Genomic DNA, 25,107 nt, shown 5'->3' with positions numbered 1-25,107 from the left:
AGGAAACACACCATCGCCAACACCACGCCTGAGGAAACACACACACACACACACACACACACACACACACACACACACACACACACACACACACACCAGTTATTTATTTATTTATTGAGTTAGTTATAGTTAGTTAATTCGTGGGTGGTGCCAAAGAGGGGCGCCTTCACGTGGTGGCACTGATACTAGTTATATTTCTAGGAGGTAAAATGAAAGTGATGATGATGATGATAATGAAGTTGATAGTTTTTTATAATGATGATGCTGGTGATGTTAGCTATTTCTTCAAGTAACCTCCGACCTAGAGAACGTCATTGCAATCCCTTAGTTCTCTTGCCCTACCAGATATTGATTTATTGAGTTATTTATCTAGTTCTTTAGTCATCTGTTATTTACGTCAGCTCACCTCCGCAATAAATGGAGAACACACCATAGAAATCTCCCATCTCCAGTGCCCTGCCAGACTCCGCCTTGACGGGTTTCAGACACTCCGTAGCGTTGACTAAGAGGGCGTCGTGCATGTGGCTGATGATGCCGAACTCGCGAAGACCACTAACACTGGAGAGAGAGAGAGAGAGAGAGAGAGAGAGAGAGAGAGAGAGAGAGGTGAAATGGAAGGCATAACAAGACAAAATGCAAAAGGTATGGGAAACGTGCATTGCCATTTATTGTCCATGTTTTTTTTTTCATTGAGCTACGTGACAAAGGCTGCAAAAGGACGAAAAACTGTCCTAAGTTAAGATGAAGGGAGTATTGCAGTGTCGTGCGTGTGATCGATGGTGATAGTTGACGCCCCCACCTACGACACATTAAAGAAATACTGTCACATATTTAACACTTAGTTACATGATCTTCACTTATACCTAAAACCTCCACTTACACTTTATTAAACTCTTTTCTAAGTGGTGATCCTTTCGGGAAGAGGAAGACGCCGGAGTAAGTAGATAAGAAGCTTTCCTTCATCTTGTACGTGGTGCACCGACCTATCTGCAAGAAGAAGAGAACAACAACAACAACAACAACAACAAAAAGAAAAAGGTGAAGGAGAAAGAGAAGAAGAAGAAGAAGGAGGAGGAGGAGGAAAAGGCACGTATCCTTGTCATTTAAAGACACATTCTAGTACCTCCATCATAGCGATTTATTTTGCATATTTCACGTCACTATTTTAGGCCATCTGTTTCTTTTTTAATGTCGACCTAGACTGCTTAGATAGCGTGCGTTAGAATATTAACGCTCCCTACGTAGAAGGAATCATTTTTTTTTTTTAGAGCAAGAACTGCATATGTATCTCCCTGAGGATCTGCATGGCCAAGTTACCTGCAAGAAATATGTATGCACCTTCTTCTATGCTCAGTTTACCTGGAAGAATTATGTATGCACCTCCTTACATGTCTGTTTTGCCTGCAAGAACTGCGCATGCATTTCTTTAACGCTCATTTTACCTACAAGAACTGCGTATGTCTCAGGTTACCTTCGAGAAATGCGTATACACCTCCTTATCAAGTTACCTCCAAGAACTGCGTATGGATTTCGATTTATTGCTTTACCTTGGAGAACTGCGTATGCATCTCCTTGTAGATGGAAGGTACGGGCACAGCAAACACGTGAGCACCTATGTTGAAGCCCTGTATCCCCCACGTGACATTCAGTACCCTGTCCATATTGTAGAAGGTCTTGTTGAGTCTACCTAGGGGGCTGTCTGAGTCTGCGGCCTGGGTGAGAGAGAGAGAGAGAGAGAGAGAGAGAGAGAGAGAGAGAGAGAGAGAGAGAGAGAGAGAGAGAGAGAGAGAGATTTCATTTTTAGTACAGTTCAGGGGTTGTATTAATAAACTTTCTTTAGTCTAAATTATGTATACAAGAGTTGGTTTATATTTTTGCCCTCACGCATACAACTACCAAACACACACACACACACACACACACACACACACACACACACACACACACACACACACACACACACACACACACACACACACACACACACACACACACTCAAGGTCATTCATGTGGAGCCATAGTATTGCCTTATCTTGCCACTGAGCTGCGTGAAATAAGCCAAAATCTGGGCCAGGCTAAGGTAAAAGGACTATAGTAAATGTCACAGGTAGGCGATGTGTTCCTTACTGTGGCAGGTTTACCAATTTGAGTCCTTTTTCCAGCAGCCATTGTCCTTGATCTCATACTGTTTCGCAAGTGTGTACTGATATTTTTATTTTTTTTATTGCACAGTCAAGGAAACCATCATCTTCCCAAATCCTTGTGAAGATAATTTACACCTGGCGATATACAGTGAAAACCGTCCCTGTACTAGTGCGTGTCCCAGAAGATTCGATTTTTCTGCTATGTAATCGTCAAACTGGGAACATATTTGTGTCTCGGTACATCCTCGACCCCTAACGCCTTTTCCTGAGCTATTTTTTTTTTTTTATTGCGTCTTACTATCCATCTCCGTGTTACATAAATCTCTCTGATATCGCCATACTCTGTACAGATAGCGAGCAAAAGAATATTAATGAGCAATATCCAAAAATAAATCGCTAAGAAAGAGATGCTAGGGAGCCTCCATACCCGAAGGGAATACGTGCCAGGCTCTTACATAAGCGGCGTTATGGAGCACGGAATGATGTGCTATCCATACGGGGAGGCCGGCGTTGTTCAGTTCCTCCAGGGTGTCGAAGGGCAGCGTTATCTTCGGCAGGATGAGCATGGCCTTGAGGTTGCAGCGGTACACCAGCGACAGGATGAGGGACAGCAGCAGCCACAGCCCCGTCAGCACCTTGACCACACCACGCGGGGGCTCCAAGGGTACGGCTGGGGAAGGAGGAAGGAAAGGAGACTCGAGGTGGAGATGATTAGAGACAGTACTGATGGGGAAGATTAGACACTGCAAAGGATAAGAGACAGGGTAAGGGAGAGCAGGAGCCACAGCCCCGTCAGCGCCTTTGCTGCACGCTCGGAGGCTCCAAGGCGAAACGGGGACGTGAAGGAAAGTACAGACGGAGAGGATATGCGACAGGAAAAGAGTCGGCAAAGAATGAGAGACAGGATAACAGACAGCAACGGCCACATTCCCGGCAGCACTTTCACCACACCTTGCAACAGCTCTAAGGGCATGACTGGGAGGAGAGAGTGGTGCAGGTTTACGGCAAAAATATCTATCTATCTGTCTATATATAGATATATCTATCTCTCTATAGCCAAACGCCTTCATCCCTGAGGGGGTGGTCACAAATATATTGCCTCCATGTTCCCCTGTCCACCATTAACCTTCCCTCCCCCCAACTTACACCACCATCATTCATATACCTCTCCACTCCATCCCTCCATCTCTTCCTTGGCAAAAATATATGCAAATGCAAATACACAAGCAAATAAATATACCAATATAAATACTGGTTGTAAGTACGGATATAATGATGTATCTGTTGAAATAATTAGACGAAATGTGGTAAAGCTGATCAGTGTGAGATTATTATTATTATTATTATTAGTAGTAGTAGTAGTAGTAGTTGTAGTAGTAGTAGTAGCAGTAGCAGTAGTAATAGAGTAATGAGAATGGTAATAATGATGACGATGACACCCAGTTCCCTCAGAGCTGATCTTTTATATATTTATTTATTTTTATTTTTTATCCACAAACAGGTACTCACACTGGGCCAGGATGGAGCAGACAACCCACACCACAGAACTGCGAGCAATGGACACGGGATGGACTGCCTGCTCATTCCCCACCTCGCCCACCACACCCCTCCTGACACCAGACACACACGCACACAGGTTAGTTCAAGTTAGGTTAGAATGGGTTGGATTAGGTTGGGTTAGGTTGGGTTGGGTGGGACTAGTTTTGGTTGGATCGGGTAGGGTTGGGTTAGGTTGGGTTGGTTTGGCTTAAACTGGGTTATATTTGGTTAGGTTTAGTTTGGTAGGATAGGGTTGGGTTGGTTTGTCTTGGTTTGGGGGTGACTTTCACATTCAATTTACCTGTATCTTAGCAAAAACAGTTGCCACCACGGTAAACTTCGCTTGCGTGTGAGGAGTTATTTGGTGACTGAATTTTAACTGTTCTACCAATTGACTGTGGTCGATATCTTTACATTCCATGAAACTGTGACGCTGCCATAACTTAAGTACTGTGTTAATTGTGGCACAAATTTGGATGGGCTTTAGTTATGAGGTAGGTATGTGTCTCCTTGGTTGCTAATCAGATCGATCGTCCACTCTGACAACAACAGGACTGACAGGAGGTTAGGAATCTTAGTCGTGTTAGAAGAGACGCATTATACACACGTGTGGTAATGGCGGTGGTGTGGCGGGGCGTCTGGTGGAGTGGGAATGAGGGCGTCTCGGGTCAGACTGAGAAGCAGGAGGGCAGCCAAGATAGCCAAGACAGACACCAGAACCAGAGCCCACACCTGGTATAAATGGAGGTGCTGAGCGGGACGTTAAGATACACACACACACACACACACACACACACACACACACACACACACACACACACACACACACACACACACACACACACACACACACACACACACACACACACACACACACACACACACACACACACACACACACATGGGAAGGAGTGAGAAGGGTACCGGTACACAAACTGAAAATCCATTTTGTGTCACTCATGCTCAAAATGTACTGAAATTGGCATCCTTTCTGAGACACTGAGCAACTCCATAAACTAATCCCTCAAGCCGTACCCAAACGTTGCAGCCCAATTCCTTAACCGCACCCAAATGTTTAACCCTAATTTTTGGAACATACCCAAACGTTGAAACTCATCTGCGAAACGTTGTAACTTTTTTTTTTTCTTTTTTTGCCATTCCCGAACGTTTTTGTTGCTACGGCCCGAGGGTTATCTGAACCTGAACCCAGTGGACTGCTGGCTGAAATTTCCCTTCTGCAGTCCACCATAAGGACGATAGGGAGGGACTTAAGGGACTCTTGTTATAGCAGAGGAGAGTTACAGCAGAGGAGAGGAGCTTTCTGGTAATACTGATGCCACCATAAAAGGCGTCCCTCTCCAGCACTTAGCATACCCGTTTTCCCAGCCATACCCACTCAGCAAACCCATTTTCCCAGCCATACCCAAGCGTTGTAGGGCTTGATAAATCCAGCAATATCGGACTGAACAAAGGGCCGTGTGTATCCAGCTGAGTGACCAATGATGAACACGTAGTCGCTGGGATCGGTCTCATGGTAGCGGGGGGCAGTGAGGATGAGGAGAGAGGACACGTCGATTTCCTGGACGAGAGAGAGAGAGAGAGAGAGAGAGAGAGAGAGAGAGAGAGAGAGAGAGAGAGAGAGATTTAAATATTAGACTCGTTCCAAATATTAAATGGTAAGGTGTTAATATTTTACTTTTCGATTTTTAAGTTCGATTTGAAATAATTTTGAATTAAGTTAAATACAATGTTAGAAATTTTGAATTTTGAATTACAGTAAGTACAAAGTTAAAAGATAAGGCAAATTCTGTGATTAAAGACGGCTTACATTCTAAGTTGGAAGTCACTTATACTCTTAGTTGTCAGTTCAGTTAAATGCTGACTTGAAATTCTGGTCGCAAAATTTAAAACTATAAAGATAACTTAAAAGAGAAAGTAAGATAGAAGATAGAAAGTAAACCGGTATGGAAGAGGTGTTAGGAATTAAAGTAAGATGTAAGACTGCATAAATCGCTAAGGAAGAGGTGTCAGGAATCTGCAAAGCGGTACACACCTCTCTGGTCACCAAGCCAACACCTCCCGTCCACGTCCCATTGGCCAGCTTGGAGCCCCCTACTGGGTACTCGTGGAAGGTGTAGCTGCGAGGGAGAGAGAGAGAGGGAGAGAGAGAGAGAGAGAGAGAGAGAGTTATACAGGCTGCCCAACGATTTTTTTTTTCTTTTTCAATTCAGTAGGTTATTCTTTCACTAATTTGAAGTAAGAAAAAAATCTATTGTAAACCTGAGTCCAATTCTCAGCCGCATCGGAGCTACAATTACTGATAACCTTATGGACTAAAATGGTCTTCCTCATAATTAACCCATAAGATTGTCATTATCGGAGGCATCCCCCGAAAGGAAGATGGTGGACTGCAGGAGAGGGGGAACTTCAGCCCGCAGTCCACTGGGTTCACGTCTCAGATGAACTTGAGGCTACAACAGAAATTACAGTAACAACAACAGCCACTACTACTACTACTACTACTACTATTACTATTACTACTACCTACCATCTACCAAGGCGCTTAGCAATGATGTCAAAGATCTGAGGCACAACACCACTGATAGTCCGGGTTGGGTAGTAGTAGATAGTCATGAAGGCGGCGAACTGTGGGGGGAGGGGGATAGTGAGAGAGAGAGAGAGAGAGAGAATGATCAAGAGTACACATAGGCCTAGTTAAATTTCACCACGCTCTTACTCTAGACTCATCACTCACCCTGACTCATCACTCACTCTTACTCATCACTCACTCTTACTCATCACTCACCCTGATTTATCACTCACCCTGACTCATCACTCACTCTTACTCATCACTCACCCTGATTTATCACTCACCCTGACTCATCACTCACCCTGACTCATCACTCACTCATCACACAAACACTCTTCACCCACACAGACTCATCACATAACCTACCCACCACTCACTCTGATTCATCATTTACTCACGTTTCCAGCCCCAAATCTGAGACAGGGCTGGTCATGTTTCACCTCTCCCACTTCAGTCATGGTGTCGGCGAAACTGAAGGGCGGGGATGTTGATCGCTGAAACTGAAACGGCCTGAAAATGAAAGGAGGCGAAGGTGACTAAAACTGAAACCAGAGTGGCAAAATTGATAGCTGAAACTAGGAGCTGAAACGGCCAGAAAATGAAGGTGGATCTGAAAATGACTGAAATTGAAACATGGAGTGAGGAAACTAAAAGACGAAAACCAAGGACTGAAACTGCCAGAAAATGAAACAGGAGAGATGTTGAAAGCTGAAACAGGAGACTCAAATTGCCTGCGTGAGATTGAAAGTTAGTGAAAATGAAACTGGGGTTGATGTGGTCGATAAAAAATGAAACTGAGGATTGAGAAACATGACTGAAATTTACTGGGAATGAAACTAGGGATTGGCTGAAGTTGCATGCAAAATTGTGAGATGTAGAGAATTAATTGAAAGCTCCAGAAAAGTTGGCTGAGAGTTTGAGAGTTGGTGAGAATGATATTGAGAATTAATAAAATGACAGAACTAAATTTTGCTCTTCTAGCTTAGGAAATGCTTATGTCATCCTAACTCCTTGATATTCTAGACACCGCTATTTCACTTCAGCGAGGGCTAAACAGAGGCTATTTTTTAACGAGTGTACTTAGAAAGGAATAAGTCGTTTGTGGAGTCAGAGAGAGAGAGAGAGAGAGAGAGTAGCTTTGGCCAACGAGTGTCCAGTACTAAGAACCGAATTGGCTTTTGTGGTGAGGGAGGCGTAGTTCAGGGTGTGGAAGCTGGCGACAGACTGGCGAACTGAACTTTTTGAATCCATTCCATTCACACACCTTACATAACCAGTTCTGAGCCATTTATATGAGACTATAATCACTTCCGCCGTATCTATAAAAATCACGCTCGCTTTTCTGCCAATTCCACGAAAAAATCATAATCAGTTTTCTGCCATTCCCGACAAAATTCATAAGCACGTTTCTGCCACTGCAAGAAAAAAATAAATCCCGAGTGAGAAATGTCAGACAGAAAAAATATCTAAAAAAAAATACATATTGGCAATCTTCTCAGAGGCCGTATAGTTTGAAAATCCCTTAGGTTGTGGGCAAGAGTAAGTATGCATTAAGGAGCCTGCTTAGAGTTTGATCATGTGGGGAGAATGAGAGATTGACTAGGAGAGTGTGTGTAAGTGAGGTGTGTGTGAGGACAAGGGGGAGGCCAAGGATGAGGTGGAGGGATGGAGTGGAGAGATATATGAGAGAGGGAGATGAAAGTTGGAGGAGGAGGAGGGGGAAACCAAGGATGAAATAGAGGGATGGAGTAAAGAGATATATGAGAGAGGAGGGTGTGAGTTGGAGAGAGAGAGAGAGAGAGAGAGAGAGAGAGAGAGAGAGAGAGACCTAACAGACTTTATAAATACGATGGATGATATTTAACTTGTGTGTGGCAGTGGATGGCCCAGAGTGACAGGTAAATTAAGATGTTTGGTGCAACAAGGGTATAGATGGGATTTTTCTCGCCTTTCATTATAATCCTCTCTCTCTCTCTCTCTCTCTCTCTCTTTGTGATGCATAGGTAACAGTATGTCTGCATTAATCATATTTCTACTCACTAGGCTTTTAAACCCTCATGGGATACTGAAACAAACGCTTAAGCACACATTTATTCAGCATTCTATACTTAATCACCTTAATGTAGCGGAGATTTTCATTTTGCAGCTTGTTTATTTATTTATTTATATTTTTTATGGTGCCGTGGATTATTGGTTGAGTGGAAACATTAAAAACACTTATGGAAATGTGTATTGAGATGATGGAACAGTTTAGGCCGTCGTCATATCTGTAGAGGATTCAAATCAGGCCAGAAGTGTTGGGTCTTCTCAGTATTTTATTTTCTAGACAAAGGAGAGAGTAACATAAGTAGAGCCTCCAGAGCGTTCTTTTATACAGTCGTCTCCCATGTTTTTCGTTCACGTTGACTCAGCAGAACTTTTCGTCCTTTTGCGGCTTCTGTCACGTAGCCCAGTAGCGGGATAAGACACTACGGTTCTACATCCTGTCCGTAGCACTTCATTGTGACTATCACCAAATTCTAGTATTGATTTCTTGTTGCAGCTCAGTCTTCCCGATGGAGAGTTAGGAATTTTTAGGCCAGGTTAAAGTGAACAGAGACTTGGCATAGATTTGTCATCTCTCCATCTTAAATGCTCAGTTGTAGCAATAGATTAACATTGTAATACTGTGTTTGGCATGAAGAAGTGCTGTGGAAAGGATGTAGAGCCCTAATATGGTCTTTTTCTGCCTCTGTGCTACGTGAAATAAGCTGCAGAAGGACGAAAATCTGGGCCAGGTGAAGGTGAAAGAACTTTAGTGTTTGGTCATCCTTCAGTACTTCTTCTTCTTCTTCTTGTTCTTCTCCATAATCTTGTTCTTGCTCTTGCTGAGAGAGTGGTGTTAGTGTCGATGTCGCTTATCCCGAATCAGCACCTCAGCCAGGAAACACCCCACCGCCACCACCATTCCTAGACACAAACACACACAGAGCGAGAGAGAGAATTTAATATCAACTCTTGTTATCTACTTCTTGAAATGGTTTTGTCTCATAATAATTATTTCTTAGCTCACCCAGATATAACCAAGAATTTTGTTCACAGAGCATATTGTCTGCTTCTCATTTATTTATTCATTTATTTTTATATATTTATTTATTTATTTTATTGTTTACCAATTTTTGTATATTAATTTACTTACTTGTGTTTTAGTTAGTTATTTTGATATTGTTATCAGTTATTTTTTATATTTTGTTATCTATTTTTTATCACAATTATATCCCTTCTCACCTGCCAGATAGATGGAGAACACACCATAGAAGTCTCCAAGTTCCATCGCCCTGCCTGACTCCACCTTGACTGGCTTGAGGCACTCGGTAGCATTGTACAGATCCTGGCGATACAGGTAGTCGATGATGCCGAACTCACGAAGCCCACGGATTCTGGAAGGTAAAAAGCAGTCCCGGATCTGGTTATGCTTCATTGTTAAATAGCATTGAAGTCTCTATTTCCACCCCACCTCTCTCTCTCTCTCTCTCTCTCTCTCTCTGTTAGTAACATGAAATTCTCTGTCTCTTTCTGTTTCATCTTACGTAACATGAAATTCTGTCTCTCGTTTTGCAACTGCATCCTAGGTACATTCAGATCTCTATTCTATTTCCTCCTGAGTAGTATTAAAGTGTCATCATCATCATCATCATCATCATCATCATCATCAACTCACGCCTTGTCGAATGTATCCTTAAGTGGTGAGCCCTTAGGAAAGAGCACACCGGAAACGGATGTCTTCAGGAAAGTCTCCTTCATGATGTACGTGTTGCACTGGCCCGTCTGTTGGGGTAAAGCCAGTAGTAGTAGTAGTAGTGGTAGTGGTAGTAATAGTAGTAGTGGAAGGAGGAGGAGGAGTAAAAGTATGAGTAGCCTGCATAATAAGCTCTTTATATTACTTTTTTTGACTGTAGACTGGATAATATGCTGTTTATATTAGGCCGTTTCTCTGTGAGCTATTCTTGGAAGCGGAGGAGGAAAAGTGAAAGAGGAAGAAGAAGAGAAGGACAAGAAGGTGAAAGAGTGAGAAGAGAAGGAGGAGAAGCGAGAGTAGGAGGAGGAGAAAGAAATTGGAGAGTAGTCGTAGTAGGAGGAAGAGGAAGATTCTGAGGATGATGATGATGAGCTTGAAAAGAAGGTTTGCAGTGAATATGATGATGAGAAGGTGAATTGGTCTGAGAGGAGCAGGATGAGGAGGAAGAAAAGGGGAGGAGGAGAAAAGGGAGCAGCAGGGAAAGGGAAGGGGGAGACTTAAAGGATATTAGTGAACGTGAAGAAAAGGAAGGGGAGGAGGGAGGAAGGATCGGAAGAAGTAGTACAAGAAGGAAGAAGAGGAAGAGGAGGGGAAAGACAGAGAGGAGATGTTCCAGAAGTAATAGAAGGAAGAGGGGATGAAGAAAACTTGCTCAGATTAACTGTACTGTACCTTAGAGAACTGTAAATGCATTTGTCGAATAATTGCTGCGATTGGAACAGCGTAGACGTGCTTGCCCGTATTGAAGCGCTCCCTGCCCTCTGTCATGTTCATGGGCTTGTCCATGCCGTGGAAGGTGCGGTTCAGTCGGCCCATCAGACTGTTGGGAGGCGCGTCCTGGGTGTAGAACATGACGTATATTTATATTTTAATCAGGTACCAGTACGTTTTCTTCTGTTTCGTGTATGCATTTTAAAAATCAGATATTTCATTTCATTCTTATTCAGTATCATACTTTTATTCACCCATCATTACTGATTATTCTTCACTAATTGTCTTTCTTTTATCATCCACATATTTTCATCCACTTATTTTTGCTCACACATCATTATTCCCTCATTATTTTTTTTTACAGATTAACATTCACACATTAGCACTCAACATCATTATCAAGAGCTAATTTTAATTCAGAATGGAAGCACCACTTGCATCGTATAAACCAATACTAGTTCAGTGTTTCATCAGATAAGCCTCAAAAATAAAGACTCTTAGCCTGTGTGTGTGAGCAGTATTACCAGACAGATAACGAGAATTTGCTGTGTATTTGAGCCAAGACAACGAGAATTGGCTGTGAAATTGAGTCAAGATAACGAGAATTTGCTGTGTATTTGAGCCTAGATTGTGTTACCAGCGCCGCATTGTGCAGTATGGAGTGATGTGGGGTCCAGACGGGAAGGCCGGCATTGAGCAGCTCCTCGAGGGTGTTGAAGGGCAGCGTGACTTTGGGCATGATGAGCATGGCCTTGAGATTGGAGCGGTACACGGTGGCCAGAATGAGGGACAGCATGAGCCATAGCCCCGTCAACACCTTTCTTACACCTGGTGGGGGCTCATGGGGCACGGCTAGGGGAGGTAGAAGCAAAGAAACGTATCCCAGAAACAGAAAGAGTAAAAAGAATGGAAAAACGATAGCAGCAACGTATTCCCATCAGCGTCTTTGTAATGCCTGGGAGCTTGTCAGGTGTGGCTGGGTATGAGGGCAGATATGTGATGTGTTTAACCTGACGAAGATCCTTAACCTCTTTCAGCTCAGTTCATCGCCAAATGCAGTCGGATTGGAGGGCTAACTTTACTGATAATTATAACCTAAGAAAATCATCCCCACCTCATGGCTAAGGCTCATCAACTTTGTCAATATTAAATCTGTACTTGTGTAATTATACGAGAGGATATTAAGACAGTGTAAGGAAAATAAATCGATAAAAGGGGAGGTTATACGAAGACTGCTTTGGTAAAACTCACACTGGGCGAGGATGGCGCAGACGGTCCACAAAATGGCGCTGTGGGTGACGGAATCCGGATGCTGTGGCTGCTCCTCCCTGTCCCCACCTGGCCCGACCCTGCACACTCACTGGGTTATCTCTTTATTTATTTTTTCCTGACTCGAATGACTTTATATGGCAGGAAATAATGTGATAAAAATGCTCTAACTAAATGTCTCAAGAACATTATCTCCTTATGCATAGAACCTGAATTTTGGTGCGAACACAACATTCTGGAATTTTTGCAATGAGAAAAACCTGTGTTTGGCGTTTCCTCTTATTTGCCATCTCCTGTGCCCAGTATCTTCGTACACTCCAAAATTTTCATACACTCAATCATTTTATATTTCCAAAAAGCACATATATCCAGGGTTTTCTTATACAGTACCAATAATTATACGCTAATCGCCAGTGCATGCAACTCTCCCCGTGCTTCAAATTCAGGCTTATGTATCAGTATTCAATAGGACAAAGGGAGACCCACTGGACGGCCGTGTTTGGTGGAGGTGCGGTGGGCAGGTTAAGGCGCTGTCGAACCAGGTGCTGCAGGATGAGGGAAGCCAGCATACTCAGCACCGTCACCAGCACCAGAGCCCACACCTGCCACAGCATCATCAGCATCAGCATCGCATTATATCACATCACACCACACCACAACCACATAACATCACGTCACATCACTTCACATCACATCTCACACAGAAGCACACATACTCCCAAACCTCCCATCACCTACTACACAGACACTTTTGTAATACACTGTAGCTTTCCAGGGCAACTGCGACTACGTTAATATCTAATTAGCTGTACTCTCAGCTCTTGTTAACTCTTGTACACCTGTTGTATACATCCCTGCTATTTTGAACTCTTTCCATGCTCCCTTCCTTCATTATTCTGAGCGCTATTCATCCCTCTGTCCACGTACCACTTACCTAACTTTGTAAATCAAGTGTTAAGTGGTAGTCATAGTTTTCCTTTACACGCTCAGTCAGATTTGGAAATGTGTCTTAAACTTTCTCTTGTTTGATTTTGTTTGCAAGGAAGGAGTTTTGCATTCTGTCAGCCTTTGTTTCTTCCTTATTTACCTAAAAAGCCCTGTTTTTTTCTTAGTTCTCATCTCCTCAGTGTCGTAATACCCAGACTTCCTGTACTCAAACCCCTCTCTATCCCTGTCAGCCCACTTCCGTTCAGCCCCCGTTTACTACCATACTCAGCCCCTTCAACCCCACATCAACTCAGTCCCTCTTCACTCCAACCCACATCACTCAATCCCTCTTCTGTCACCATACTCAACCCCACTTCAGCTCAAACCCCCTCAACCCCTCGTCAACTGGCCATCTTCAACCCCTCTTCAACTCAGTCTCTCTACTATCACCATACTCAACCCCACTTCAACTCAAACCCTTTCAACCCTACGTCAACCCTCGTCCATAACTTCACCCAAGCACTGAAGGGCTTGATGAACCCTGCAATATCCGACTCTGCCTTAGGTCTCGCGTATCCGGCTGAGTGTTCGTTGATGACTATATACTCGCTGAACTCAATCGTGGTGAACCTGGCGGGGGTCAGCATCAGCAGAGACGTCACATCCAGCTCCTGCAGGGGGCGGTGAAGGAGGAGGGTCATAGCGGGGAGGGTGAGAAAAATATGAATAAGAATGGTAATGATGGTAATGATGATGATAAAAAATAGCAATAATAATAATAAAAATAATAATAATAATAATAATAAAAATAACAACAACAACAACAGTAACAACAGCAACAAGAACAATATTAATAATAATAATAATAATGATGATGATAATAATAAAAATAACAACAATATACACCAAAATTGGGCCAGTACCTTCTCCATCACGATCAAAATATTCACCATATTTTTTTCTCCATTGCATAAATCACAGTTCCTTTAATCTAGGAAACAAGGAGCCTAGCCCAGGGCCCCTACGCTCCTGGAGGTGGCAGAAAGAAGTGGAGGATGTGGAGAAAAATGAAAAAATAAAAAAAATGAAAATACGTACCCCTCTTTTCACCATGCCAACCCCTCCAGTCCAGCTGCCATTGGTCAGTTTGTAGCCCCCGACGCTGTAGAAGTGGAAGGTGTAGCTGTGTGTGTGTGTGTGTGTGTGTGTGTGTGTGAGAGAGAGAGAGAGAGAGAGAGAATTAGAGCGTCCATTATCATTGGTGGTTATCTTAGCAATATATCATTACACTTCAGTAGTACTTGAGGATATAGACGAGAGAGAGTGACTTACCATCTCCCAAGAAGGTTTGCAATCATGTCAAAAATAGCAGGCATCATCCCAGTGTAGGTGGTGTGGGTCCCGTTACTCTCTATGATCATGTAGCCAGCGAACTGTGAGAGAGAGAGAGAGAGAGGTGAATAAAGGAAATGAGCAAAGAGGTGAGTGTCAAAGATGGGAATAAGTAAGGGAGATGAGTGGTAAAAAAGGAAGTGAGTAGGGGAGATAATTTATGAAAGATTGAGAGAAGGGGAGATTGAGGGATGGTAAGGAAGGAATGAGAGGGATGAGGGATTCGAGATGGATAAGGAAGGAGAGAGAGGGGGGATTCCGTGCTCAAGCAAAATGTTCCCCCCTGAATTATCAATCGTAATGAAGTAGATTATTATTTTTGCCCACTGCAGTACCTACTGTAATTATATCCGAAACTCTACAGCCTTGAGCAAGAGGTAGGCGGCACTTCTCCTGCGGGTGTGGCAATGGAAGGCGGTACATGCATGAACTACATTACTTTTACGTGACTTTAAAAGGAAGAACGAGAAGTATGAGAAGGAAGGATACTCTCTGTCGTCTGGGGAGAGATGAGAAATACGAAAGGCTGGACAGTATGCTTTGAGAGGACCGTCAGAGAATTTTTACTCATAACTATAGCTTGTGTGTTAATGCCCACTACTGTAGCTACTGTATTTATCCCCCTACTGTATTTTTATGCCCACTACTGAAACTACTGTGTGTCTGTTTGGAATTTTACCTCCATCGCTGATACTCACCTTTCCTGCTCCGAATCTGAGACACGGCTGGCCATCTACACTTCGGTTGGGCATTATTGCTTGTTCAAACACCTGCCCAGAGAACTGAGGATAGGGAAGAATAGCAGATACGGGTGGGACTGACGAGGATAGCAAAGGACCGAGAGGCTGCTGGGAGACTGACAAGGCTACTAGGGGACTGACAAGGCTACTGAGTGACCGACAAAGCTACCGAAATCCAAATCTAGAGGTGACTGCGCTGGTAAGGACTAGATATATAGGAGAAGGACTGGGGAAGCGATTGTTTCGTGTGGGACGGCTGACTGAAGAGAAGTGACAGAAGCGATCGTGTATTCGTATTATATTTACCTCATCATCCGTTTTTAAAAAGGTTACCCCCTCTGAAAAATGTCTTCGTTTTCTATCCCAGCCTAAGATGTTAAAAAAAAATATTGAAAAGTATATTAAAATCGAAAAAGAAAGAAATACGAAAAAGCTTATTGAGATTACTGGTTCATGAATGCTCTGTGTGACGGATGTATGTTTTAAAATTCATTACTCGTTTTCTAAAAATTTCATCCTCTTTAATAATGGTGCCTGTTTGTTTATATGCCAGACTGAGATAAAAGGTGTATTGATTTTATTTTCCTTAATTTGACTAGGATAAAAAGTATACTGAATGTTTGGGGGGTGATTTGATTCTTGATTGTTGTGTGTGGCTGCCAGTTTGTTGCCTATTTCATTATTAGTTTTATGAATGTTGACCACCCACAGAAAATGGTGCCTGCTTTGGTATGCCAGACTAAGGTAAAAGTTCGTATGGAGAGAGAGAGAGAGAGAGAGAGAGAGAGAGAGAGTCAACTTAGTTCTGTACATTCTTCACTAGGGATGCTGTTGATAGCTCTCCCACTTTATACGTGTGTGTGTGTGTGTGTGTGTGTGTGTGTGTGTGTGTGTGTGTGGATCCATTCTCACCCGTCCAAAAGTGGGAAGAGGACGTAATAATGATGATGATGGTGATGATGATAAGGATGAGAATGATGACTGGTGATGATGATGTAAATAGTTTGTGTCAAGAACATAAGGGGATAGAAATGACTGTTTTTTTTTTTTTTTTTAATTGCTAGTGTGCATTACAGTTTTCTGGACGTGTATTATTATTATTATTATTATTATTAGTATTGTAGTGCGTTACAGTATTGTTGACTTAAATACAATAGGTTTATGACTTTTTGTAGTGGTGCATTACAATCATGAGGGCATAAATGTAATTGTTTATTATTATTATTATTATTATTATTATGAGATATTTTTATATTTTTCTTTTTATTACTAATGTCATTTTTTTTCTTTTTTATTACTAATGACATTGAGGGTGAGAACTAGAATGTGCTATGCTTTCTGTTTGCCGTGGTTATTACTAGTAGTACTAGTAGTAGTAGTAGTTGTTGTTGTGGTTGTAGTAGTAGTAGGTTATATGTTACAATTATCATTTTTTATTTGTCCTTTGAGGTGACTGAATTAGGTGGCTGGGTTGCGTTGTTGCTGTTGCTGTTTTGTTGTGGTTGATGTTGATCTTGGGGGAGCAAGTCTTGGGGTTTCATGCTGCGATTGTTGTTGTTGTTGTTAATGGGTCCGCTGCTGCTACTGTTGTTGTTGTTATTTCTGTTGTTGTTGCTGATATTGTGGACTCTAGTATTAGTTCCTGATGTTGTCGTTGCTGTTGTCGTTGTCGTGGTTGGTAATGTTGCGGTGATGGTAACGATGTCGCTTCCCCCCAAACATCAGCTCCATCAGAAAACACGCCACCGCCACCTCCACACCTGAAAACAAACACAGGTCTATTACACTTCACCAATGCCTGTCACGAAGAAGTGCCCCACCGCCACCTCCACGACAGAAAACACACATACGTACGGTTTATAATGTCTGCCTCTCCACCTTCAGTGTTGAGCAATATCAATAAATTAACACTAGAATATGGTGCTAGTCAAGAGGAAGTGCTAAAGAAAGGTTATAGAAGTGCGGTGTTGCGTTCTTTCGCATTGAGCACTGGGATGTAGTAGGCTAAAATGGGGTGACCAACGCCAACTGTGGGGTGGTTAAAGGGGGACAGAGGGTGTGCCATCAGACTCTTGGGGTTGTTACTATGCTCCTTTTACTCTAACTTGGCCTAAAATTTTCGTCATCTCCCATCCTGAATACAGAGCTGTACACAATCGATCAACACTTGGTTATTGCGATAGTCACAAAGAAGTGCAATGGAAAGGACAGAGCCGTAGTACTGTTTTATTCAGCCGATTTGCTACGTGAATATGCTGCAAAAGGACAATTATCTGGGCCAGCTTAAGGTGAAGGAACTATAGAGTGGTCAGTTGTATTGCAGGGGTGGCCATGGACGCCCCTCTGCCTACGCCGCTGAATGAGCGATGAGAAATTAGCCACAAAATCCAGAAAAATCTCCACTAAGTTAGATTACCTTGACCGAGATCCCTAACCACTTTGAGCTCAGTTGATGGCCAGGTGTAATCACTTGGGAGCTTGATTTGAATAGTAACCAAGGAGATTCATCCGTGCCTCTTAAAAAAAAAAAAATCCCTATGTGTAGGTTATGAGGCAGAAGCGTCTCACCTCCGGCAGAGATGGAGAAGACGCTGTAATCACATGGGAGGTTTGATTTGACTAGTAACCAAGGAGATTCATCCCCATCTTACAAATACACCTCAGCAAAAAATACCCCAAGTGCAGGTTATGATACAGAAGGAGTGTCTCACCTCCGGCATAGATGGAGAAGACGCCGTAGAAGTCCGTCAGCTCTAAGGCGCGTCCGGACACCGCCTTAATGGGCTCGAGGCACCTGGTTGCGTTGGAGAGTTCCTGATGGTACAGGCGGCCCAGGATGCCGAACTCCCGCAGGCCACGGATGCTGCGAAGAGGGACAGGTAGAGTCTATGCTTATTATTTCACTGCATCGGGGAGGTGTAGTTAGAATTTATGTTCACTTTTTCACTGCGTCTTCTTCACGCTTACGGCACAGTGTACAGTGAAGGAGAAAAGTGTGCTTACTATTTCACTCCGTCTGGTTCACACTGACGGCATACACATTGCGTTCATAAGAAAAACGTGACCAGGGAGAATATAATTTTTCAATCAAAAGAAAAGCGTGACCAGGGAGAATACGATTTTAAAATGACCATAAAAACCAGGCTTACATAAGATTGAATTTATCCCTAAGCGGTGAATCTTTAGGGAAGAGGACGACGTTGGCCATACCCTTGAGGAAACCGTCCGCCATTATGTAAGTGGTGCACCGACCCGTCTGTCATGGCGAGAGGGAAAGAAAAAATAAAAATAGAAATGAAAAATAAAATTGTAGTTGGGAATATTGCTTTTGTTTGGAAGAAATATCCCTCATTTGGAAAAGTTGTTTGGAGAGGCATAACATTTTTAAATCTACACCGATTCGTCTGTCATGTGGAGAGTAAAAGAAAAAATAAATAAAACTGTTATGAATATTGCTCTTGTCTGGAAGAAATGCCCCTCATTTGGAATTGTTCTGGAGGGAGATACAACATTTTAAAATCTACACCGACTCTTCTGTCATGTAGAGAGAGGAAAAACTGGTGAGGTTATGGACATTACTCTTGTTTGGAAGAAATATCCCATATTTGGAAAAGTTTATTGGGGAGATATATTTTTAACTCGATTTGAATTCTCAAGTATGGGTAGAGACTGAACTTATTCGGTTGTATTTATATTATTTTTTTTTATGTAAGGAAAAAGAAACCAAAGGCCAGAAGCCCCCGAGATTGCTCCTTCCAAGAAAAAATAAATAAATATAGTATAATAACATAGAGCCAAATTCAAGACGTCAGTATCGGAGTAACTACACAGAGCTGAGTTTAATATCACTTTTATACTTATTTTGAAAAACAGAGTGCCTTCTACTAATCACCTTCAGCAGCTACAGGTGTTCCACGTCTGTTACAAATTAGGGACGTATTTCCACCTGTGCTCATTCAGCTTCGGACACACGGGACGTAAGGACAGTCGGCATCAAAAATATGTCGCCTTCTCTGCCTCTCACTCTCCACTGACACATAATCAGCGTGGTGGATTGGCAGCAAATGACGCTTACGGCACTGATCTGAGGCCAAACTAAATCAGTCATCGTCAGTTGCTGCGAACTGACAACACTGATTTTCGAAGTGCATAGAGAGAAAAGCAGGATAGGCGACAGAACTATTGATACCGACTGTACCTTTGAATAGTATTTATGGATGATTTTCAAAGTGAAAAGGAGGATAGGCGACTTAACTTTTGACGCCGACTGTACCTTCGAGTAGTAAGTATGGATAAGCTGTATCAGCGCGACCTTAGGTACCATGACGACATGTTGGCCGCTCAGGAAGCCCTCGATGCCCCAGGGAACATTGCACTCCTCCTCCCAGCTCACCACCGTGCGATTGATCCGAGCGAGCACACTCCCAGGTTCTGCAAACTGATTAGCGTGTACGGTTAGGGAAGACATCGATACATTTCATCAAAGTAAATTGCGAGACAGTCAGCGTTTGAAACCCAGTGGAGCAATCTTACAAAAGGGGAAGTCTTACGAAATGTAAAGTCTTACGAAATGGGCAGTCTTCCACCGCTTACAAACACTGACCCATCACACATGCTTCCCCTCCATGCACTGAGGAGAGAAGGAAGGACTCGTTTCCCGCCCTAAACCTGGGAAGATGTCGACGGCAATGTCAGTTTTACAAAAGGAATTATCTTTCAAATTGAGCAGTCTTTCAAAGGGGACAGTTTTACAAAAGGGATAGGCATACCAAAGGAACAAGTCTTACAAGAGGAACAAGTCTTACGAAAGGACAGTCTTACGTAAACTGCCTCTGCCACAACTGTTCCATACGGAACCCATACAGGGATGCCGGCAGCAGCCAGCTCCTCCAGGTTATTGAAGGGCAGCGTGAGTTTGGGCAGGATGAGCATGGCCTTGAGGTTGCAGCGGTACACGGTGGCCAGGATGAGGGACAGCAGCAGCCACAGCCCCGTCAGCGCCTTCGCCACACCGCGCGGAGGCTGCAATGGCACGTCTGAGGAAGGGAAACTCAGAACAGAGACGAAATGAATGATAAGGAAGAAAGTGATACATGAAGACATCTTAGGTACCCGGTGTAAATATCTAGGCAGAATAAAGACAAAATGAAGGATAAAGGAAAAAATGGGATGTGGGAATACGGTTCTATTATGAAATTTAAAGCAAAATACAGTCAAAATAAAGGATACAGACGAATGGAATGTTGGAAGACAGCTTAGTTATGTAAGTTAATGCCATGTTACATAACTGCCAACTAAGCCACACAGCCATATGATACCACTTTCTGTCACATTGAACTGTCCCATCCCCACCCAGTGTTGGATGCGTGGGTGTGCGTGTGGGAGGCTTGTGAAGTAGAGGATGAGAAGTGTATGTAATTATTTGTTAAGCTGGAGTGGTAGTGTTGTGAGTGTGTATAATTCAACAAGGGAGTCTCAAGAAGGTGTGAACTTTCGATAACACATGATACCTGTTGATTATCAGAATTTATACGATCTGTAGGCTGCCTGGTCACTGAAGGCTGCAAGGAGTGCTGTGAGTAAAGACTGAGCATGATTATGAGCATTAGGAATATCATCATTATCACCTCATCGCCACCACCACCATCATCATCATCATCAGTCACCACCACACCACCACAACCACCAATCATCATCAATCACCACCACACTACTGCCACCGCACCACCACCATCCAGACCTCTTTTCACATCTAAGAACCGAATCAACATAAAGCACAGGTGACTAAAATAAATATCCTCGTCCTTCTCCCACAGGAAGACACTCACTCTGTGCCAGTAGTGCATTGAAGGTCCACAAGATGGCGTTGTTGGCGATGGCTCCTTGGATCTCCGGTTCCTCACGTCCCAGCCTTCCGTCCACGTCCTCCCTGCACACCAGTACCAGGTTAGTTTAGATAAGCTAGATAAGATTTTCCTCAGTTCACTTTAACCTGGCGTAAAATTGCCATCTCTCCATCTTGAACGATAGAATATGCTGCCTGTCACGAAGAAATGAAAACGATAATTGTAAAAGCACCAGTACCCGTTGTTAGCGTTGCGTTGATAGGAGAGCGTGGAGAGGCGTTGATGCAAGAGGTCTAGCAGCAGTATAGCCAGAAACATGCCCATCACTGTTACCAGAATCGCAAGCCACACCTGACGATATACGCAGGTGATAATTAAATACATAGGTTAGTAGGTATAGGGACGGAGACAACACACACACACACACACACACACACACACACACACACACACACACACACACACACACACACACACACACACACACACACACACACACACACACACACACACACACACACACACACTATCCTGCGTACCGAGAGAACGAAAGAAAAGCATAACGAATCCGGCGACATGAGACTGAATGCAAGGACGTCAGGTACCCACAGGCGAAAATGAAGTCACCGATCTTGCCCTTATTGACGTCTTAGGAGTGGCCCAGTTCCCTCACATGAAGACAGATCGCCAAAAGTACCTACCGAGAGGACGAAGGGCTTGACGAACCCGGCGATGTCAGACTGGATGTGGGGCCTTTGATATCCGCAGGTGTGTTCATCAAGGTAAATATAGTCGCTCACATCACCTGCCGCGTACCTTTCCGGGGATAGGTTGAAGATGGAGGAGACGCTAAGCTCCTGTTGAGAGAGAGAGAGAGAGAGAGAGAGAGAGAGAGAGAGAGAGAGAGAGAGAGAGATAATTTGTGTAATATATATTCATTTGTTTCTTTACTGATTTATCGGTTTTGCTTATTTTACCTCATTATCTGTGTGTGTGTGTGTGTGTGTGTGTGTGTGTGTGTGTGTGTGTGTGTGTGTGTGTGTTTGCTTTATTCATTCATTTGCCACCACCACCACCACCACCACCACCACCACCATCATCATCATCATCATCATCATCATCATCATCATCATCATCATCGTTATCCATACCTCTGTTCCCACCCTAGGATGAGGGGAGAAACGAGCCTAAGTTTGCCCAGTTAAACGACCCACACTTTCACATATCTATCTATCTATCTATCTATCTATCTATGTCCACGCTTATTTATCTATTTTTTATCTACTTCATTAATCTTTTCCCGTCTCTACTTACTGATCTTGAAGTCAATCCAATTCCCCCCGTCCACGTCCCATTGTCCAGTAGGTTCCCCGGCGCAGTGTACCTCACGAACTCATAGCTGGGGACAGAGGGCATGAGAGAGAGAGAGAGAGAGAGAGAGAGAGAGAGAGAGAGAGAGAGAGCGAGAGAGAGAGAGAGAGAGTTCGTGAGTGAAGGAAAGGAAGAAGAAAGGGTTAAATTTAAAAATAATCCCTCAAGTTGGAACACTGAATTAAAGATGAGAAAATTACACTCCATCTGTCCATATCAGGAGTTACCAAACCAATATATGTTTTAGTAGATATAGGGGCGGGCACACACACACACACACACACACACACACACACACACACACACACACACACACACACACACACACACACACACACACACACACACACACCACACACACACACGTTGAAGTACTGCCACGCACCATCTTCCAAGTTGTTTAGCGAAGATGTCGAAGAGCAAAGGGATGACGCCAGAGTAGGTGCTGTGGGTGGCGTTGCCGGAGATGATGGTGTGAGGCATGTACTGTGGGGCGGAGGGTAAGGTTATGGCTTGGGGTACTTGGTGGCACGGGGAGAGGAAGGGGAGATGTTGGGAAGGGACTATTCATGGGGAGATGGGGAGAGATGGGGGGATTTTAGTGGAGGGATAAGGAGAGAGAGGGGAGAATTTGTGGGGAGGAAGGGGAATATTTATGGAGACATGGGGAGAGAAGGAGGAATATTTATGAAGAGATGGGGAGAGAAGGGGGGATTTTAGTGAAGGGATAGGGAGAGAAAAGGGAGAATTTGTGGGGAGAAAGGGGAATATTTATGGAGACATAGGGAGAGAAATGGTATTATTAATAGAGAGATGGGGAGAGAATGGGGGATTTTAGTGGAGGGATAGGGAGAGAAAGGGGAGAATTTGTGGAGACGTGGGGAGAGAAGCAGGCATATTTACGGAGACGTGGGGAGAGAAGGGTAGTATTTATGGGGAGATGGGGAGAGAGTAATTAATGGCTAGCTTGTGAAGCATCAGTACCGTTACCTTCCCAAGCTGAATAAAATCATCTTGTAGTTACTAAAAATAAATAAATACTCGTACATAAATAACTAAATAAATAAAAAAGAGTGGACTGTAGAAGAAAGTTTTGGCCTTCAGTCCACTGGGGTCACGTTCAGTATTGCCTGGGGTTACAGTTACTACAACTACTACTACTACTACAGTTATTATTATTATTATTATTTTTTTCTATTGTTATTATTATTATTAGGGTGCTTTCCTGGACTGATTATCCATCCATCATCCAATCCTACATTGCCCCAAGAGGAGCGTAGGAGCCCGGGGCTAGGCAGTTGGTCTCGACATTTAAGATGAGTGACCAGCCTCACTTATCCCTGAGTGGCATTACATGAGCAATCAACCCCAACCATCCCTTGGACATAAACCTTCACCGGCTCAGTCCGACTGGAGCGCAATAATTACCCACTAAACCACCAGGTGCCAAAATTTGGTTATATGGTTACCACCCAGCGTAGTAAATGGTTTCCTGGTGTACACGAAACCATTTGGCTTGTCACTTAGTGTAGAGTCACCCACAGGCAGAAGGAAAGGAAAGAATGAAGGAAAGAAAGACAGAAGAGGGAGTGTAAAGTCACCCGTAGGCAGAAGGACAAGGAAAGAATGAAGGGTAGAAAGACAGAAGAGGATGGAAGGAAAGAAGGATGGAAGAGAGGAAAGGGCATACACCCAAGAGCAGCAATACATCGAGTGAGTGGATAGTGAGCGCCCCCACCTACCACTACTGGACTGATTAAAGTCTAAAAATAGTAAGAATTTAACAGACAATGCAATATCGTTCACACACACACACACACACACACACACACACACACACACACACACACACACACACACACACACACACACACACACACACACACACTCACCAGTCCAACCCCAAATTTGAGACAGCTCTCCCCGCCCTCCTCCTGATTGGCCATATCGAATCACCACGCCAATCAGAGAAAACCAATTAGGAAATCTTGTCTCGTAGGATTTCTTTGTAGGATCTTGCCTTGAAGGATCTCTTGCTTTGGAGGGAGGGAAAGGATGAAGGGAAGGAGTGAGTGGGAGAGAATGGAATTGGAGGAGGAAGAGGGAGAGAGGGAAGATTGGTTGGAATGAGGGAGACGGCCAGGGAGCTAGGATGAGAGAAAGAGAGAGAGGGAGTCGCGGTGAAAGAGGAGAGAAAGAGTGAGAGAATCTGTCGCCTATGAAGACCTAAGCCTGAAGGACCTCTTGCTTCTTAAAGTCTCTCGCTCCTCACAGTCTCGCTTGGGACGAGACGAGAAGAGACTGCGAGTTCTGGAGAGTCCGAACTGACACTGATGGCAAGAAGACACTGCACCCTAAGTTATCCGCACGCCAAAATCCAAAAAAAAGTTATGCGCACATCAAGATCAGAAAGAGTTATGCGCACGCCAAGATCAGGGGTGATGTGTATAAACCTTCCTGAGCATGCGTCGTGCACACAGTAAGTCGTGCATATAGTAAGTCATGTATATACAGTAGTAAGTCGTGCAAATAGTAAGACTTTGTTTACATTTTTATCTACGCTCATTTAGCTTAATTCAGAGTCCAATTAGAATAAAAATTATGGGGGGAGGGGGAAGTACAATAAGGCAGAGTTTCGTGGATATTTTTATTACCCTCTCAGACAGTTAAAATCCTCTATAAGTACGGACCCTAATCCGAAAAAGTTCCCGCCCATTTTACATTCGATTCTGAAAAATATGTAAGTATTTGGAAATGTCAGGCTGGAGTAAGTAAAGCAATGGTTCTTGCGTGGTGGGTT

The 25,107-nt window shown here is 43.5% G+C and overlaps 1 protein-coding gene across 1 annotated transcript; it reads right to left on the bottom strand.

Moving 5' to 3' along the window:
- Nucleotides 1–16,725: 16,725 nt before the first annotated feature.
- LOC145405797 (ionotropic receptor coreceptor Ir76b-like) lies at nt 16,726–24,253 on the bottom strand. The gene is made up of 10 exons (XM_080277032.1): nt 24,200–24,253; nt 22,693–22,793; nt 21,638–21,752; nt 21,175–21,287; nt 20,919–21,019; nt 19,912–20,126; nt 19,364–19,528; nt 18,240–18,346; nt 17,802–17,953; nt 16,726–16,850 (listed from the first exon to the last, which is right to left on the bottom strand). Exons 1-10 carry the CDS (start codon nt 24,251–24,253, stop codon nt 16,726–16,728), a joined length of 1,248 nt encoding a protein of 415 aa, XP_080133158.1.
- Nucleotides 24,254–25,107: the final 854 nt, after the last annotated feature.

Source organism: Coenobita brevimanus, chromosome 68 (genome assembly GCF_032717465.1).
Source record: "Coenobita brevimanus isolate Jiangsu-jjx chromosome 68, ASM3271746v2, whole genome shotgun sequence".
NCBI classification, from domain to species: Eukaryota; Metazoa; Arthropoda; class Malacostraca; order Decapoda; family Coenobitidae; genus Coenobita; species Coenobita brevimanus.
Note: the sequence above shows the minus strand (reverse complement) of the source record. Positions and strands in the feature narration are given on the sequence as shown.

Coding starts and splice junctions, on each gene's coding strand:
- LOC145405797 (XM_080277032.1), bottom strand. CDS start 24,253: ATGGCCAATCAGGAGGAGGGCGGGGAGAGCTGTCTCAAATTTGGGGTT. Junction 22,794..24,199: donor TCAAATTTGGGGTTGGACTG/GTGAGTGTGTGT, acceptor TCCGCCCCACAG/TACATGCCTCACACCATCAT. Junction 17,954..18,239: donor AGGGATAAATTCAATCTTAT/GTAAGCCTGGTT, acceptor CCCTCTTCGCAG/CATCCGTGGCCTGCGGGAGT.